The following is a 21329-nucleotide window of genomic DNA, read 5'->3' on the forward strand; positions in this document are numbered from 1 at the left end:
TGTATATGTCAGTACCTGCACGAGAACGTGTCCAGAACCTGCAGTTATAATAAAAATTGTAGTCCGTGTTCAGTATAAACCAGAAAGTATTTAAATATGATAATTGTTTCCTGTGAAAGGGTGAACCATCACTAACATGGGATTTCAGTAGGGCACTATCACTAGCATGTAATTTAAAGAGGGTACTGTCACTAACATGAGATTTCAAATTTGCACTATAAATAACATGGGATTTCAGAAAAGAACTATCACTAACATCCAGTTTTAAGAGGCCACTATCACTAACCCGATATTCAAACAGGGCACTATCACTAACCCGATATCCAAACAGGGCACTATCACTAGCCTGAGATTTAAAGAGGGCACTATCATTAACCTGAGATTTAAAGAGGGCACTGTCACTAGCCTGAGATTTAAAGAGGGCACTATCACTAACCTGAGATTTAAAGAGGGCACTATCATTAACCTGAGATTCTAAGAGGGCACTATCACTACAGAGATTTCAAGAGGGCTCTTTCACTGACATGGGATTTTAAACGGGCACTACCACTTACTTGAAATTTCAAGAAAGCACTATCATTTAAGAGGGCAATGTCACTAACTATATAATACAACATTCGATCATGCAGCCGTCAGATGAAAATTGGTTCACATTATCATACCTGTATGTATCGTTAAAACGCAGGTGTGCATAAGCATACGCTTGATGTATGTTTAACAGATTTCCAGTAAAAAAATCTGCACATTACATCATCAATTACAAGTAAATTTATTCCTAAATGACGAAAAAAACAAAAAACAATTCATAATGACTTACATAAGGTATTTCAGAAATTATGTGTGACCTCTAGAATTTCTGAGTCTTTGTTCATTTTTCTAGGAATTTTAAACGAACTGGAAAAAAAACATAAACAAGGTTTGAATTATTCTACAGGTGTTTTACCTCGGGTGTTTAAAATGTTTCGACTATCAAGAAAATTGACATACATCATATATATTTAAATTATTGACATAATCTTTACATCTCAAAAGATAAATCACATTAACTACAAATTAACCAAACATCAACTTATCATAAATATATAAACATATATATTAAAAAAAGGCTACGGATGTTACACATACTAATTGGTTGAAAAATATCGAATATAAACATTATTAAAATATAAAGTCAAAGAAAAAAATAAATGGCCAAATGGAAAGTGGAGATATCAGTTAACTTAGCATGACAGGGCACCTTCTAATCAGCCAATGGTGATGAAGACCCGAGGACTTTTGATAACTTCACTCAATTCACAGTGGATCAACAAACAATATCTGTGTCATTTGCTATACGGGATAACACAGGTCCTGAAATTGTTTTATTTGCTTTTCTGATATTTGTAGATATTTGCCCCATACTTTGACGCATATATGAAGAGGTAACCGAGATTGTTCTCTTTCTATCAGTATTTTTTAAACATATTTTAGCTTGTGAAATTATTTGGGTACATTTGTATTTACTTTCTTTTTAAAAACACTTGTCTGCTTGTTGACACAATTCAGTATAAAAAATGTTACACTTTTCCCAGAGCATTTCTTGACTTAACCTTTACATATTTTCCAATGAAATCACTGACCAGTGTAATAATTATGCATGCATCTTTCATGCCTTGAGGTAAAAAAGGAGAGTTTTTAGAGGAGATTCCAGGTACCCAGTCACCTAAGTCTACAGTTATGTTTTGGCAAAGTTGTCCCTTTTTGAAAATAGTTTACGGCTCAAATGATACTTAACCTATTTGTTTTCAAACTGCACTTTATGCAGTTAACTACTAATATATCTCAAAATAGTGTTTGCATTTTTAGTTACATTGCCTATTTATCTACAGCTATCGAATATACAGTTATAGGTTCAAGACAAATAAAAGACCACCACTCCGAACGTGACGAAGGTATTTCAAGTTAGTTACTTAGTGTTATTACCAACAATGAAAACATTAGTGTATTCCTACCTCCTTAAACATCGTACCAGGTGGTTCGGTATTTAAAAGGGATAGAACTTTTTATAGTTGTCTAAGATTTTAATCAGTTTTGCACGTTTTACCATTAAAACGAATTAAAGCCACAATAAAATGTAATAGGTAATGATATTCCCGTAAGGAAATTGTCAATAAACTACAGCTAGGCAAAGTAAGAAAGAATTGAATGTTAGTTTCTTAGGATATTCTTTCAGTTGGCGATAAACCGTTACAAGTGCAAAGAATATCTATTTGACATACATGATATATAGGCATCTTTAGAAACAGCCTGACATTTACCATATCAGCCTTGTGGTTTCTTAGGGTTGCTGTTTTGATATCAACATGTCGAGCTAATATAGATCTGCTATTATTTGAAAAAAAAAGTTTTTTTTTCAGCTGTCCCAAATATAGCAAACATATGGATCCGACTTGAAGGCTATCTCCGATAGGTTAGCGACAATGCACTGATAGTCAATTCGGAACCATTTGCTTCTTAGCTAAACACTCAACATAATCAGTAGAGAGCCTAGCTGCTGTCAAAATGTTCGCCTCAGATATATTTGACAACCTACGACTGCTCTCTAAACATTCGCATTATGTTTATACTATTCCAAAACAATACCATTCCAAAACGTTATTAACCTATCTTACCCTGCTCTAAAATAACAATAGTCAAAAGAACTGAAACAAACAAAAAATGAAATCTTTAAATAAAAACATGTTCATAAAAGATTGTTTTGTCCAAAATCAAGCCATACAAGTGTTTCCAGGGATGCTCCTATAATTTTCATATTTGTACAAACGTAGTACGCTGTTTTATGTGCTGTATAAACAAGTCTCTTATAATTGTTAAAGAGTTTATTTGTTTATAGTGTGTACGGATGAGACTGGAATAAATAAATAAATAATAGAAGTGACTGAAAAAGACATGCAACATATCTTAGCATTTGAATATCTTTAAGTTAGATAAAGGATTGCAACACAGTTGTAAAGATTGATGTTCAAGTCATATTTAGAACAGATTTCACCAGAATCAGATAATAACTAAATGCTACATAAGTATGAAAAAAAAGCTTTTATTTTTGGAATTGTTTGTATGTTTGAGAAGATAGCCCACTCAAGGTTGACATTGACTCTAAACGAAGGCTTCTTGTAGTTTAGAAAGATACGAATACACGTACTTGAGTTTTCATAGACAAAAAAATGGAATGAAACAATAGACATTATACTATTTGAAAAGAAAACTACTGATCTATTTCGATTTTAGAAGTTTGTAAGTAGTGATGAAGGCAATTATTGAAGGAAATAATGTAATAAATAACAATAAAATATACATTTAAAAATGTTTTAACTGGAAGTTGATTAAAAAATCACAAAATCCTACAACATCTTATTTTGCCCTTTTTTGAATGTCTAGCGACTTTCATATATACCCGAAAATAGGGGACAAAAATGTCCAAATCTTTAGCTGCAGTGCTGAGTAGTTGTTAACGAAGAGAAGACAATTCATTTAGTCAAAATAAACTGATTTTTTCACCAAAGTAAGCATAGTTTACAAAATGCAGACCCTCTTAAGTTTTTTAGGAAAATTGAAATTTTCGAATTCTCCTGAAGTTTATACCTGGACAATAAAAGCAACGGAAAACAATGAACAGTTAACCCAAAAATTACTTCCGTGTGATCTTTTTCTGACTAATAATAATGTATTGTTACTTTTCGCGCCAATATAGGATACACATCGAAGTGCAACAGTTTCGAGAAAAATGTTGTAGACGTCTCGAAACAAAAAAAAAAAAAAAAACAAAAAAAAAAACATTTGGTACATGCTTTCTTGGAGAGAACTCACTACAATGATGAAACTTTTCTAGTCTGCTAAAAGCTACTTTCGACAGTAATTTAATAAACTCTGAAGTAAGAAAAAAGTAAGATGCACAAGAAGTACAGGTAATTATTTTGCTTATCATATATAGTTATCTCCCACTCAATGCAAAATCACGACAATGTATAATATAAGTAACTGTAACAGTGATGAGCATAGAACTTATTATATATCAAGCCTTAATGCTCTAAATTCCTTGCACTTAAATAAGATTACACCAGCATGTTCAAGCCCGTGCAGCAAAAACAAATAGAAGAATAAGTAAGTTGTTTCACTCTATCTGATTGAAAGTGCATTAATCCATTTACACAACCGGCTATCTTTTTAATCGTCTACCACTTCAGAAAGTTTCATGTGAGAGTTATTTCACCCGTGTTGCGATTTACTATTCCTAATTACTTTGAAATCCTACTCTTATTGATTCAAATTACTATTTTGTCGTCAAAATGTTCAGTCAAGATATATTTGTACGATTAGTTATAAACCCAAATTGTAAAGTGGTAATAAATCATCAAATCACGACCTAGTTTCTTGAGGTTTCGTTTGTGTTAGTAAGTCAATACTAAATTTTACATTAGCTTAGTAATAACGAAAGAATTAAACTTGATGAGGTTTTATTATCTTTTGTCATAATCACTGTGATGTTCAAGCCTACTCTCAATGGGATGAGCATCGGATGTTCTATCTGCAACGTCTTAACATCCTTTGTAAATAGAAGCAGGATATGCATTTCATAGAAAACATATAAACCCTTGTTTGTTTTAGTAGCTTAAAAGTACATCAGAAATTTGGAGTCATTAGTTTTCCCCCTTTGTTAATTTTGCACACGTGTCGACATAGGCTGCGGAGATGCATCTTGACCAGGACATGTATGAAGATTCCTCATAAACACATGTATAGAAGTTGATATTACATATGAAAGGATGGGTAGAACTACTGAAAGACCCTAAATCGTTTCAGCCTCTGGTATATCAGTAACACAATGAAATGGACATACATACATACATGGGTTTCTTTCAGGACTGGGGTTGGTGATATGCCCCGGCAATAGCTGTCTGAAGCCAAGGTTACTTTTCCTGTAGCAAATAAAGTTCTAAATGGAACGACACTCGGACCCCTTCTTCTTTGCAGCTGTCATCTACTACTTCAATAATTAATGAAATCCCTGAAAATATGAGCCCAAACGCACTCATTGTAACTGGTATATGCGCAATTTTTTCTATCTGAAATATCTATCATGACTAAAGATACAGCTCTTGTTGACAGAGATATAATTAATGACTGTGTGAAACTTCGATTTGAATTTTTAATGCAGGTGTTTCACCGATCGAAGAAATGCATCTTCATCAATAACTACCTAGTTCAACTGAAGACAAAAATTAGTCAGAGCAGTCATCCAGACAGCAATTAAGGACAACAAGATCGTTATATTCTGATCTACTTTAATATATTGTCAATTAACAACCAGTTATATCATGATCACACACATACCTCATAAATAACAACCGCCCTTGCAGAAGTGTTAAAACTTTTTAATAACAGTTATTAAAATCGAAAATCGAGTCATTCAGCACAAAACCTGACTAATTCAATAAATAAATCACTCTACGTTTATACAGCATATTCTATTGCCTGCAGTTTCGTTTCACTGGCTACCCGCAAGTTGTCTTCATAAATCTCAACACGTGCCCATTTAAAACTCCCCTCTCCAACCCCTTTTCTACCCGACTGGCAAATAACCCTTAATTAAGCTATCGGTTTTCGTCTTATCGCTTACTCTCTCGGCGGATAAGACGTTTACCCTGTCAGTTCGTTGGGTTTCGTTTTTCAGCGAGGTGTTTCTGTAGAAATAAGTAAACAAATTAGTTTCATTTCGTTAATCATACACGAGTTCAAACGACTTCACAAGTCACCGAGGACAAAGTGGACTTAAAACTGGTCCTATAAAATATTTGATTGTTTTTTTCTATCTGTCGTTTGTACCTGATTTTTCCTGTCCTTAGTAGCATTGAACTGCATGAAAAAATCTTAAGGAGGGTATGACCCTTATGTCATGAGGCACACTTCATGTTTAAGGCTAAGCCTTTGTACAGTTGAAGATTGTGCGATGACGGTACAGGTGGGGGACTTCGTGACAATCACTTTTTAAATACTCCAGGGAACGGTTGTGCCCTGTCCTTCCTCGTCGCTTGGTGCTATGGCATCTGTATTCATTTAGAACATACGTTATTTTGATCCATACCTCTGCACACATATATATCAGTGTTTTATCAATGTGATTGTTACATTAGAGAAGTGGTGGTTTTGTTACTAACCATTCCAAGACGAGGTCCTCTTGCGTCCTTTCTTCATGTATGTTTGTATCTGTTTGTTGTATGTGATGTTTTTACATTTCTGTGTACGGTAATGTACATGTTTGACAGTACTCCCGGAATAACATGTGTGTTTCTTGGCGCTGTCTGCATTTCATCATTTAGTGCGATATCTTCTCTTTTAAGCAGTGGTTCAGCAATGGTGTTCGAGGACGTCAGTCGGCGTTGTTACTTCCAACACGATGCCGGCGGTTTACTTATCGGTACTGCTGTCTGTATTGTGTTTGCTCTGTGCTTATCTCAATACTACAATTCCTCTATGGGATAGAAAGATATGCTGATGACCGCTTGCGCCTACTGACAAACATTCCTGGAGGTATCAGCATTCAAAAATTCTCCACTTATACCAAATAGTACCATGATATACAAAGAAACACACATTAAGTACATGGTTCCAACAAAGTCGCAGAAAAAGTGCATCGGAGACACGCAAATTCCCGGATTAGGTTACTGATACCTCTATTCAGTATCATACATGTCTTTTCCCTCGTGGTGTCTTTTCTTACTCTGGCAGTAGGAGTTCCAACACGTAAAATAACAAGACAAGAACGCACGTCCCGCCCTGTCTAATACAGGAATTATACAAACAATTTTTCAGATGTCAGGCAAATTACAGGAAAGCGCCAGACCCATCCAGTATACAAGAAAATAACTATCTGGAGTACTTGACCAATACAGTATACCTGAAAAGAGAGTACCGGACATGTACAATCAGATTTAAAAGGAAGTGAAACATCCAGAGGAAAACAATTTCATAGTGGATGTATCGAAATAGATAAACGAATATCAATTCTGCTGAAATTCTTTTAGACTTAAGAAACGTATTTCACATGATGAAACGTTGAAACGTCCTTAACATTTAAAATAAGCGACCTGGGGCGATACAGTATCTGAGATATCAGCTCCTGATTTTCCTAGTTCTAATTCTAAATGATAGTGATTGGTTTGAGCTTATCCCTGTACTCCAAACGTGTAAAGTTATATGCAGGTGATGAACATACCTTCCCGACAGCATGAGATAGACAACTAATATTTGCAAGGATTTTGATAAAAAAAAAATACATGTAACAAATTAAGGAAAAGAACAACTGTAACGCGAATATTTTGCTGATACTAAAACTGGTAAAATACCCAGGTTCCCATTCCATGGTTTTATATCCAAGATAATAAATTTATTATTATTGTTTCAGAAGAGTTAGTGTAATTTCAAATCACATCGGTGTTTGATTCTTCTTATGATGCTATGACTACAATGCGTGAAGATGCAATGTCGTTCTCATTTCTAGAAGACAGTAATGAAATAACAGCCGTTCAGACTGAAATGTTTATTTTCGATATCTTATGGAATATGTATTCGTTTTGTTTCCGCATATAATAAGCTTGATCGGTAAATCGATGATTCTGAGACCGCAAGAAGCCAGATCAACCGATCTTCTTATTCTTTTAACGGTGGTTCACCGGAGGGGACTTATGGTCCGTCCGCCAGTCTGTTCGTCACAGAACAGAAAGTGTGATCATGTGAAAACATAAGCCAAAGTGTATCTTTTTTTGAGATGAGAAATAATATATCTCAGTGATGCCGGGTTTTGTGCATTGTATCACATTCTTTTCTGTGCAATCATCAGCCTTATTTCCGGCTAGACAATTCATAAAAAAATTGAACAGATGGGCAGTAAAAAATGTTCGGTTTATCACTATTATCTAGCAAATAATCACTCAAAGAATAAGCGCAAACAATCATATGTTGTTTTTTTTTCCAAAATATTTTACGTGGCATCATCCTTCGTTTTAGTTATAAACGCTTATTACGCGATGCTGACGGCGTACGTAGAAAAGGCCTTTACTACGTACGCACTATTTCTGTTACGTTGAAGTAGATTAAACCCCAGGCGACAACTGTGAAAGACTGGATAAACGTGATCGTTTATAACTATAATATTCAACAAAGTACAAATGATCAGAGTTGTTCCCTGGGATGAGCAGCACACACTTCATATCTCTTGACTATATGTAGCTGCGACCTCTGGTTATCCTATCCTAATATATAACTTTTGAACCGATAGTCTTTAAGGATGTGACAAGAATTGTAATACAACAAATTAATATATTTCGTTTATTATTCATCATGTCCCTGGTCATGTTATCATTATTCTTGGGAGAGTTTACTTATGACTGAGATGTGATATTGTAACAGAGTGGTATTTTGAAAAGGCATCAAAATGACTTTGGGCAAGGGTCTCCAATTAGCTGACTATATCGTATTTTCTCTTGGAATTTTCGCATCGTTAGCAGCTGGAATCATCTTCGCATACAAGGAAAGAAAACATGTGTCGTCTTACCATTTTCACAGAGGAGGCGGGAAGCTTAAAGCACTTCCCGTTGCAATGTCGATGCTTGTCACATTTGAATCCTCCATTTTCTTCCTAGGTTATCCAGCGGAGGTGTACGTGCATGGCTTCATTTACTGGCTTGTAAATATTGGAATGGCGCTTGGGTTTTCTTCAATGTTTTGGATTACTATACCTTTGTTCTATCCGCTCCAAGTGACCAGTGTTTACGAATACTTACAGATGCGTCACGACTCGATACTTATCCGCCAGATTGCAATGGCACTAGGTGCCATATTTATGACTTTGTATGCAGGTATTGTGCTGTTCGGTGCTGCTATAGCCTTGCAGTCTGTTACTGGAGTATCGGTTTGGATATATATTGTTTCAATGTCGGCCATTGCCATCGTTTATACGTCCCTTGGGGGAATAAAAGCCGTGGTAGTAACTGATGTTGTACAAGGCATTATAATGATAGCCGTCATATTTGTTGTACTGATATATGGAACAATGCATGTAGGCGGGGTCCAGACTGTGATAGACTTAAACAAACAAAGTGGTCGAATGAAGATGATCGACTTCGATCCTAGTCCGTTTACGAGACATACATTCTGGACGTTAATTGTTGGCACATTCAGTAGAGCCGTCGGGTTTTCGTGTAGACAAGCTGTGGTACAGCGCCTTAATTCAACCAAGTCTATGAATGAGGCAAGAAAGGTTGCTGCAATATCTATTCCCGGATTCGTTATACTTCAGATTTTGGTCATGTTTGAAGGACTTGTCGCATATGCATATTTTGTAAAGAAAGGTTGCGATCCTCTAGCATCTGGACAAATATCAAACCCAAATCAGATAATTTCGTTCGCGGTAATGGACATGTTTGACAATACTCCCGGAATAACGGGTTTGTTCCTTGCCGCTCTGTGCAGTGCATCGTTAAGTACTGTATCTTCTCTTCTAAGCAGTGTTTCAGCAGTCGTGTCTGAGGACGTCATAAGATCGAAATGGAAAACTATGTCAGAAGTTTCATTGACTAAGGCTTCTAAAGTGATTGTGGTATTATGCGGTATTGTTTGTGTTGGCGTTGGAATACTTATAAGTCAGGTGAAAGGTCCAATGCCACAGATATCTGGGAGTATACTCGGTGCAATTGATGGTCCAATAACGGCGCTATTCTTCATGTCTATTTTCATAAAATTTACAACAAGACGAGGTATACTTGTCAGTATTGCTGTCGGTATTATGTTTGCTTTGTGGTTGTCTCTAGGATATAACTTCTCCAAGGGACGTAAACAGACACCCTGGTTACCACTTGGACCTACGGACAAATGTTACAATGCAACATTCATAAAGGCGTCATTTTTAAACAATTCTGCACTAATACTAAATGATACCATAATTTCTGAGAATATACACAACAACGTTTCTACTCAAGTCGTGCAAGAAGTTAAACAAGAAGATGAAGAAATACACGGATTAGACTACCTGTATTCAATATCATACTTGTATTTTTCCCTCATGGTGACTATTGTTACCCTGGCAATAGGAATCCCGATAAGTAGATTAACAAAGTTGGAAAGGAAGACGCCTGTTCCGTCATATCTTATGCTGGCATTAAACAGACGATTTTTTAGATGTCAGGCCAACTATGAGGAAGTGCCTGACAAATCCAGTATGCCTGAAAAAGTAGTGCAACTTTCTGAAGTGCCGGACCAATCAAGAATGCCTGAAGAGAAGGTGGAACACCCGGAGGAAAACAGTCTTATAATGAACAAAGCAGTATGAATATAACTTAAATGAAAACTTAGCACAAATGTTCTGTAATGGTTTAGAAACACATTTATTGCTGCTATACGACTTTGTTAAAGACATATGACACCCGATCCAGAATTCTGGTCCGAATCTGTTAGTAAGGTTTTAGAGATTATCTGTTGTCAAATACAATGTATATCCAATTCAAAGGATCACGACAATCGTACATTTTAATACACCTACAAAAAATAGAGCTAAATTTATATAGCCGAAAAAAATTAATGTGTATTGAAATATTCCAAGGCGCTAGATAAAAACTTAATGCATAATGCTATAAACTGTTGTGTTATTATGTATCAGAGAAATAATAAACAGATTTTTACATTTATTTTAAACCTCCGGATTTCCTGTCTCAAGTACAGCATGTATTTCACTAAGGAATACAAAACACTGTATTCAACTGCCATCGGATACGAAAAATATTCAGTCGGAAATGACGTAATGATGGTGTCGTCAAAAAGTTCCCCCTTTCAAGCGAGTTTTCAGACTTTATCTTGAATTATAGTCAAATCAGAGTCTTATATTATATATAGCTATATGATAAAAGGGTCATTAAAACTATACCTTGATCTGCAATGATGCATTCGGCTGTCGTGTATTTTGCCTGGCCAGGTCACACTCGACGCAAGCGCCACGTGGAATCCAGGCTTGGTAGAATCCAGTGGAGCAAAATACAACATTGCAGGTCAAGTTACTGTAATAATTACTCTATTAATTATTCACTTTGTTTGTGTCGTCGCATAATTATCAGTTTATATACAGGACATCTACATAAGAATTACCTAGGCTAGCTGTATGGAATATAATAAACTGCACAACATGGCTATTTACTAAAAAGGAAGAGTCTACAGGTTATAAACATTACACAATAGTGACCGACTGGTTCATGATTAAAAAAAAAGAAAGGTACTGTTTCGTTGCTATAAAATTCCGTCGGCTATTTCGTTTGGATATGGATTCGTGGGTTTCCGCTTTTAATGGATTACTGGTTCATTTGATTTAATTTCTTGAATTGATGCATCGATGAAAATAGTTACCCTACGAATATAAAGATTTCACAGTGAACGTTGTTGGTGCATGTGTCAAGTTGCGAATGAATGACTTCATTTTCTACTGAACGTTAACTCTGGTGTTTATTTAGTATTTACACATATATCTACATTTTATCATGTAGATATTAATACTCAATCATAGTGTTGTAATGTATAATATGATTGAGATTATGCAGTCTCTTGTAGTTCTTTGTAACTATATATTAAGTAAGGTGCCATTGATTTGTTAAACTGTTTTAATGTTTGATTTGATGTCTATTACAAATCTTGTAAAATTGGCCATACATGTATTTTATTGAATTGATTTCATGTATTATATGTAAGCATGTGGTGGAATAGACAATAAACTTTGATAAACTAAACTATATGATATAAATTGCGGATATAACAAACCGTCTACCAGTAACCAAACGGGTATATAAATATAATTACACTGTTCCTCTACATGTTTTCTTATTACCTACTCGTTTCTATTCCCCGTTAAGTTACACTGGTACCGGAAACGTCAATATTTTTCCATACACTGACGCCTGAATTTCATATCGGGTGCGTGACGTAATTCAGTGTGTGTTGTTGCACTATATCTTTCTATTTAGTTCAGTATTGTCAATCCTATTCAGGCTATTGAACATGTATATGATTTTTACATAATATTTATACGTGTTATTGTAGATGCGAATGTAATAAAAAGGTTATTATCTTTGCATCGGGAAATATGCAATCGTTCTTCAGCGGAAGAATATTGCGCCCCTAAAGTCGCGCAATATTTCCGCTGAAGAACTCGTGCATATTTCCCGATACAAAGTTAATAACCTATAAATACACCACACCAATAAATGCATACAAAATTAAGGAAATAAACAGCTTACAGATGATTAATATAAACAGCTTACAGATGATTATCTTGCAGATAACAAAATTTGTGAAATTTTATGTTCTATCTTTTGGTTTTAAACCCAAGATTATACATTTATTGTTTGAGAAGTATGAGCGTGACCTTACTTATCAGGCCGTAATCAGTTAGAGTTTTCATTACATTTCTGGTGGACTTGGAGGTCCGTTTGCCGTCTGTAACTTTCATATATACTTTGGAAAGGACACCCAATTTCTGCGAAAATGTTTCATGATATTCATGTCTTCGTAATTCAGTGTCTTATTAAACAAGCAGTTCTGAGCTCAGTACCGTCATTTCATTGTTCAGGCTACAAATATTTCCGTTTATGTTGCGCAAATAGCATCAGCTGGACAGTTAGTACTAGTAACCAAACGTATATTTACATTATTAAACTGTTTCCCTGCAGATGTTTGATACATCACACGAACATATGTTTATAACAAAATACTGAAAATAACAACTGTTTTACACATGATTATCTTGCAGATAACGAAACTGTGAAATATTATGTTCTATCATATGGTTTTAAATCTGAGATAATAATTTTATTGTTTGTTACCTTGTTTTATCAAACACTGTGTAACTTTATGGATTTCCTATGAAGCCACTTAACAGTAAGATATGTACAGATGTTACTTCCGTTAAAATGTCTTTATTCGGAAGTAATGAAAATTCATGAAAACGTCACGACTTCCGTATCCGTTTTGTAATCCTACGGAAGAAGTCGCATTGGTCCGTTCATAATTTTGAGAGACTGTTTTTTTAACTGTGCTTAAAATTTATTTCAAAATATTATTACAACTTAAAGTTAGTGTTTGATATCCCGATGTTTGCAAACCAGTCGCATTCAGATTTGAATGCAAGGCAATGTTTGTATTTTCCTCTCCCGAAACAAAAACAAAACATTTAAATTTTACCGAAAGTCTACAAACAAGTTCCAGTACGAGTTTAGGGATATGTCTAATGTTAAAAAGTTTGTAAAATATCCAAAGAAACCGCTGATTAAATGAATGTATGCCTAGATATTGCTTGTGCATGTATATTAACAGATATATAACGGCAAACGCTGTCAATATATTAGGAATTAAAACACAATAGCCTGTCTGGCTAAAAGTTGCATACATTTTAAATAGTTACGTGTACTTCAGTCATTTTCAGGACATTTGTTTGTATCACTATTTATCTCTTGTTTGTAGATGTAAAAGACATCCGTTTATTTAGTGCCATTATAAAAGTTACTGAAGCCTGTTGATAAAAAATGTTCAGGCGTTCAGTTCAACTTTTTGTTCTTTAACTCGTTAAATACGTCAGTTTTCACAGTTCATATTATTTTCAAATATAGCAAATTATTTTTCTTTGCAATATTTTTCCTACTGCTTTACACCACGAATGACAGGGACATACTTATTTTACAAACTGTTACGAAATTCACCAAAAGTGTGATTTTTATGGTAACAAAACCTTTGATATTTCATGAAGGAGCAGTAGCAGAACAGAACAGAACAGAACAGAACAGGACAATAACTAAATGTCTTGGACATAAGCAATCCCTCGTCACCATAACCACAAGCAGAATGAAGTAATAAACAATTATAGATATACATTGTACAAACATAGAGAGTGAAATATGTACAGGAATCAGTACAATATAATACTTCTTAGTAACATGATAAAAGTATTGCAAAACATGCAATCATGCAGAAGACAATTTAAATGTATAGTAAACATTCCCTAAACGAACAATGCAGTTATATAAATAACCAATCATTATCAACCATAAAAATAATACAGATTATTATTTCTCACGCTAATAAATTCATTTAAAAAATGCAGTCAATCTTCTTAAAATATTGAAATTATATGTATATAAAGATCTTTTAATTTAAACATAAAACGTACGTGGACAGGTGGCGATATAGAGAATGTATTTTCATTCACTTCGTTTATTATTATAAAATTGCATCTTTGTACATGTGCACGACAAATCTCTGGAGATCGCAGTTCGTCTTTCCAAACAACGTCTTTTTAAGAAAACATATCTAGTTATTAGTCAAATTACAGTTCAGTGTGACATTAATTAATCGTCGCCTTATTTCCACAATGCCGTAATTCCATAAACGTCGTTTCCCAAAAGACTATATAAAGCAAGTTACGGCAGTGTGGAAATAAGACTAGTCGAGTACGTCATAACGATGTGTTTCAATATGGAATCCCGGTGCGACATATGCTTCATGCTTTTTGCGTTTTGCTATTTGCGTTTTGCCTTTTGCACCGGGATTCCATATTATGCAGTTATGTACATGTTAGAAAATACTACACATAAAACGCAAAAAACAACACGCAAAAAGCAAAAACCATGAAGCAAAACACAAAACACAAACAGCAAAAAGCAAGACTCAAGACGCAAAAATACCAAAAATCAAAACCCTAAAAGAATAAAACATATTGTACAGGGTTTTCGTAAAATGCAGCTGATCTCACTGCTATAGAAATTCAAAATACTACCAGTTATATATTTTTAAAAATGCTTTACGTTGATGTCTTGTGTTGTTATACTTTTTGGTTCTTTGGGATCACGGAGTCCATTCAACATATGTGTAATAGTGTTCCGCTTAAGCCGGTGCTAGGGGGCGTGAGAGGTGTTGCACATATCATTTTATCTCATGAACAGACTCAATCAAACCGAGTCTGCTATTGTTATTCTTGATTGCATTCTTTTCTTCCAAGGGATCTTTTTACAGATTTTATTATTTATAGCTATAGGCATACATGTATATTTAAAAAAAGCAAACTAGCAAAATACAAATAGCAAAACGCAAGAGGCAAAACATAAATGCAAAAAGCAAAACGCAGAATGATTAAATGTATCAGCTAAAGTTATAAAATGTCAAGGATAGCCAGCAGAGCCGAATTCTTTGTCTAAAAATATTACAAGAGAGTTTAAATTTATTATTTAGTGGAAAGAAAAATGACTGGAAAGGACTCAAACGGACATATCTGACCAGTGTAAGAAAGTTAGCGATGGTTACATATGCATGATAAACAACTTCAAACACAACTGAAACCTAACAATAAATTTCTACAGCAACCAAGTTCAATGCTTAAAAAATTCTCGAGTCACCGTCTAATGCATGTTTGTGTGAAGCAGACAGAGGGACATCAAGCGGCGAAATCTCATATAAATATGAATGAAATAAATTACTACAACCAATAATTTCCAATATTCATAAAAGTAATAATCAATAGGAAAACACGGTTTATGGTGCGAAGAAATGTAATTTTCATATTAAATAAGACATGAAGGAATAAAATCGACCGCAACTTTGATAGAAATATAATACGTTATGACTTATGGGTCTCGATTTTGACAGAAAAATAACGCCGCATTAACTCGGATAGTCATAAAGTGAACGGTATGAAAAGAAATATAACATAAAATATTGCCAAAGCCTTGATTGAAAATTCCAAAGGTCCCGTAAAATATGAAATAAAATGATAAGGACGGGATATTTCTAATTTACTAATATATAACTATAATATATCTCGTTTATACGCATGATTTGCTTGAAAGCTGTTTGTAGACCTGTCTGCTTTGGAAATCAGATAATTTAAGACATATTTTCTGCGTTTGACAATAATGTTGAGCAAATTAATGCGGGTACAAGATTGTCGGAATAACGCGACGGACGACTTAGAATGTCATTCAAATAATGCCTCTTGCTTATATTCTCCAGATTTGACACTTTAAAAGGCTTTGAAAACGAAGGAAATAAGTATTTTGTTTTTTCTTTACATTGGCTTCGATTTGAGATACGTCGCTCATGCCTTGACACGAAAGGAATGAAAGGGCTGGGTCAGAGAAAAGTTGTGAACGCACATGATAGGTAATTCAGAGTACGAGGAAGAATCTGCAGAACACTGTAGTTCAAAAACGTAAATAAGCATAGATTATGCTGACAATCATTTGCTTCACTAGTACAACACTGAAAACTTAGGTTACAAGGAATCTAACAATCAAAGGCCTGAATGGCCTGAGTCGGCTAATGATTGATGTACTGAAAGCATAGTCTACCAGTTTCAGTTTGTTTTTAGTTTTTTTCTTAAAATTTCATAACACAGCTCGATATTTACCCAAAATATTATATCCGGATACGATTACACTTTTCTCCAGTTTGAACAATATATTTTACAAATTGTGATGATACGAAGACATTTAGCAGCAATTGGCAGTATCTGACATTGAAGTTTACGGTTAAATTACCTCTTATTTAAATCTTTTCATAAAAAAGTTGTTTCGTTTCGTGAAAGCAGCCAAACATAGACGATCTACTTTCGATTTCAAAAACTACAAGAAAATACAATTTAATGTTTCGCCGATTTGTTTATTTCTCGAAAAATAAGAATTAAAATCATTTTTAATATCAGTAGTAACTAAACAAACCAGTAAGAGCTTCTTCTTCCGATAATTTATCCGTTTACTGACTGCAAAATTCAACCCACGCAAAGTTTATAGAAATCATACGACGCGTGTTTACGTTCAATGTGGGAGAATTAAGGCTAATCGGCTATGTTACCTAACGCATCCAGACGATTCAGATTTTGTTTTTAAAAAAGCATTGTGTGCGTTTCTGTAATTTAATATACGTTTTTATACACTTAGAAATTATTAGACATGCGTATTTGCATTATTTCTATACGTAATTTACGCTAATACGCATCTTATCTGGAGCCCTGTGGAACTATTTTTTGTCTTTCGCTGGATGTTACCCAAGCTTTGTAAGCCTGCGCAATTCTTAAAATGCACATTTATGCTTAATGAGTTACATTCGAGTATTGCACAATTACAAGTCATAAATATGACAGATTACAGATGTTAGTTAATGGCGTAATATGATATGATATAGAGTAGTTCATATTTGTCAAATTTTATTTGTAAAATTATGTTACATATACCGCCATATGATCATTGTCAGTAGTCATTGTCTGCAGCTATTTTCAGTCGTAGTCATTGACAAAGTTCTATTTACATATAAATTTATTACAATTAGCGTATATGAATATGTATATATATATATATATATATATGTGTGTGTGTAGTGTATACTTGTCAAATTTCATTGTAAAACTATGGTATATATACCGCCATATAATGTATCACATGTCCTCTTGGGTCTAAGACCTTCTGGAATTTATATGAATAAACTTAAACTTAAACTTACATCGTATATTGGTCATAGCAAAGGGAATTGACACAACTTAACTTCATTCATGCAGTGAACTGTTTGAAGTTTGAGAAATCTAATGGAACTACATCCCTTCACTGTGTTATTTAATTGGTCCATTTAGAGAATCGTTGGATAGCAAGGACTCATCAAAAGGCTTTCAGCCTTTAGCCGACTCAAAAATTCATGTATTTCTATTTCAGATTGCTGAAGATGCGATGTCTCTGAAGTGCCGTTGCCATGGAGTTTCAGGGTCATGCGCAGTGAAGACGTGCTGGCGCAGTCTTCCATCATTTCGTGAAATAGGGGACTCTTTAAAATTGAAATACGAAAGGTCTGTTCCAATAGCCCGCCGGTCCAAACGCAGACCAAGGCGTAAAGGAAAGACAAAACGCCGTCAACCAATCAAAACTGATGACTTAATTTATGTGCATAAATCTCCAAATTATTGTCGCCCGAATATCAAAAAGGGTATATTGGGCACAACTGGGCGTTTATGCAACAAAACATCAACAGGAAGTGACAGTTGCGATTTGTTGTGTTGCGGACGAGGGTATAATACACAAGTCGTCACATATGTGTCACGTTGTCACTGTAAATTCATCTGGTGTTGTCATGTTCAGTGTAAAACTTGTGAAACTATGATAGAGAAACATACATGTAAATGACAGGCACTGCTGCTGTAGACAATGTGGCGGAATAGTTTTGTGGTCAGTAATATATCGGCGGTAAAAAGGATATGATATTTCAAACTTCACTGCACGTGTAAAGTGGACGCCCTGTCATGATACGCATTGATGAGATAGTGTTAATTTGTATATATCAGTGCAATCATTAAATTTAATCATACGTCAGGCTGAATAACGTTGACATAATCGGCATCAAAAGAAGATTTCGTTTTCTGGAACAGGGAGTAAACAGTTCGGTGTGACTGAAAAGACTATGCACATGGACGTTGGGTTGTTATTGAATTAAATATAATATACATGCTGAGATATATGATAAATGTAAGCTTATCATATTGCAAAAAAATGTTCCCGAATAGATTGTGTGTGTATATATCATATATATTCACAAATATATGCATATATGGGCACACAAGGTATATCTGTCATGTTTACAAATGCATGTTCTTTATAGAAACCGTAATACTGACTGAAAGTATGTTTGTGCTCGCATTGAAATACCTTAAGCCTTTAAGCGGGGCGGGGGTGGCGGGGGGTGGGGGGAGGGTGGCATATACACACTGCCTTGGCCGGCCGTCCAGAAATCTGGATATGTCTTCCTAGCTTTTCTCCAGATAAATATATATTTCTATAAGTGAACATGGCATAATTGTTTCATGCTTGGCTCTTTAGAGTTTTATAAATGCAAAATAATGACATACTTGCCCGTATAAATTATTTAGCATTGTGCTTTCATAATTTTGTTCAAAGCTGGAAATTATAGAAACTTATTATACTTAAAAAGTGGTGTATCTGTAACAGTTACTGAACTTCATCCCCTTCTGCTGTTTGGTTATTCATTTTTGTTCGATCTGCAATTGTCACACCTCCTTCGTCCAGTAGTTTTTTATTCGAGAAGTATACATCAATTTACTGATGGCTCTTTTCTAAATTTGTTTCATATTAATTGACATTTATTTCATAAAAAAACATTCTGTAAGACAATAGCTAAGTATAATCTGCTTTTAAAATGTTCATAAGTATGTATATATGATAACAATAATTATATATTTAGTACTTAACATTCAGGCGTAAGTAAAAGGTCTCTGAATTAATCAGTTGAAGATATTACTGACCATGGTGTTCAAGTCATCGTCAGTCATGTCAGGTTCCGCAAGTGACAACATGTAAGCATATCTTGTTTTTTTGATAAGGCAAAAGCATGTTTTTCAATAGTTATAGTTTAAGTTACTGGAATACGTCGTAAACTTAGGTTATGTCCGATTCCTACAATCCTTAAATCGTCTCGTATACGTTTTAAGAGAACAACCACACAATGGTAAGTTACTTTTTCGCCCCCGCTGCAGATGGAGGGATATAGTATTGGTGTAGTCCGTCCGGTAGATCGTCCGTCCGTCGTCCGAAATTACAAATGCGTATAATTCGAAATGAATGTCAACTAGAATCATCAAACCCCACATGATAATTAATCAACACATGACCTTTGCTCGCATATGGTATTATCCCCACCCCCTTGAGGCAGTACAAGCAGAGTATCCACCCTTGGTGTCTTTGAAAGTATAGTTCAATAGTATTTCGGCCAGAATCACCAAACTTTACATGATTATAAAGTTGCACATGACCTTTACTTACACATTGTATTATCCCCCTTGATCCAGAAAAAGAACCCAGTTTCTCCCCTTTATTTGGTAAAAAAAGCTTATTATTCAGTCTTTCAATTAGAATTACCAAACATCTTATAATGATTAATTAACACATGACCCTTTGCTCACATCTAGTATTATTCTCCTTGACCCAGTAAAGACAGAGTATTTGCCCTTAATTTGGTAGAAAAATGGGAATTTTTGACTGTATCTAAATAACCTGTTGACGGATCTTCATAAAACTTTACAAAAATATAGATGTGGTGCACGTGCAGTTTCGTCAGGATCACTTCATTAATCAGAGAAAAATATAGTGCCCTCATTCACAAAACAACTTATTTGGCGCCCAGGGGGATATAAATTCACCGAATTTGCTTGTTATTATTATTATTGTAAATTATTCACTTTACAGTTTTAGACATGTGTTGTTATTTGACTTCTGTTTATGTGTTGTAAATATGCGAATGTTATCTGCTGTTTCAACGACGTACCTCTTGTTCTGGTTGTACATATAGTAAGGGACAGTCATTTGATAAATATACGGTCTACTCACTTATGAGCCGCACCATGAGAAAACCAACATAATGCATTTGCGACCAGCATGGATCCAGACCAGCCTGCGCATCCAGACCAGCCTGCGCATCCGCGCAGTCTGGCCAGGATCCATGCTGTTCGCTAACGGTTTCTCCAACTGCAAGAGGCTTTGAATGCGAACATCATGGATCCTGACCAGACTGTGCGGATGCGCAGGCTGGTCTGGATCCATGCTGGTCGCAAACGCACTATGTTGGTTTTCATTTATTTACATGTTAGACTGGTTAATTAGATTTATTAAGTGTTCACCATATGCGAAATTCTCGGTCTCTCTGTGTAAAAGATGTACATATTGTAGAGAGATTATTGCAGTAAATAATGTCCATTTTCCAAAGCTGACATTAAAATCACAGCATTTGTAAGTTTAAAGCGCAGTTCAAGTTTGTGGTACTTTTAACATTTGTGTTAAAAATCCACGAACCTGAAAATTATGCACAAACGTGACGGATGCCGAAGTTCGTACGTATTATACACGAATTTACAAATTGAAAACAACAGAAGCGTTTACGATTTCAGACAACGCACGAACAGGTGCATGCCTAATATATAAAACTTAATAAAATTCAAAAATTCAGTACACGAGCAGCTTCCTTCTAATTTGAACGGACAGCTGCGAGTAACGTCGCGGTATTTGTCAAACGACTCACTCCCTTAAATACAGTGTGCATTATTTTGTATGTATATACTTGATATAAATGTACAATATATATTATGAAATGTACTATATGTTGGCCTCTGTTTAATTTTTGTACATGTCTTGCTTATGTGTTACAATATACAGTATAAAGATATAAAACTTTCTAACCTTAGATTATTAGACTGGAACAACATGTATATAGTTTCACAT

General features: G+C 34.8%; 1 protein-coding gene across 1 annotated transcript in view; it reads left to right on the forward strand.

Annotated features, from left to right (window-relative positions):
- The window catches only part of LOC128547861 (protein Wnt-16-like), a 54463-nt gene extending 33795 nt beyond the window's left edge, over positions 1–20668 (forward strand). The window contains exon 4 of the mRNA XM_053521423.1: positions 17763–20668. Within this exon, the coding sequence (XP_053377398.1) occupies positions 17763–18227 (465 nt within the window). The 3' untranslated portion in view covers positions 18228–20668. The remainder of the gene's footprint in view (positions 1–17762) is intronic.
- The last annotated feature ends 661 nt before the right edge of the window (positions 20669–21329 follow it).

The sequence above is a fragment of the Mercenaria mercenaria genome, chromosome 13 (genome assembly GCF_021730395.1).
Source record: "Mercenaria mercenaria strain notata chromosome 13, MADL_Memer_1, whole genome shotgun sequence".
In the NCBI taxonomy this organism is placed as follows: domain Eukaryota; kingdom Metazoa; phylum Mollusca; class Bivalvia; order Venerida; family Veneridae; genus Mercenaria; species Mercenaria mercenaria.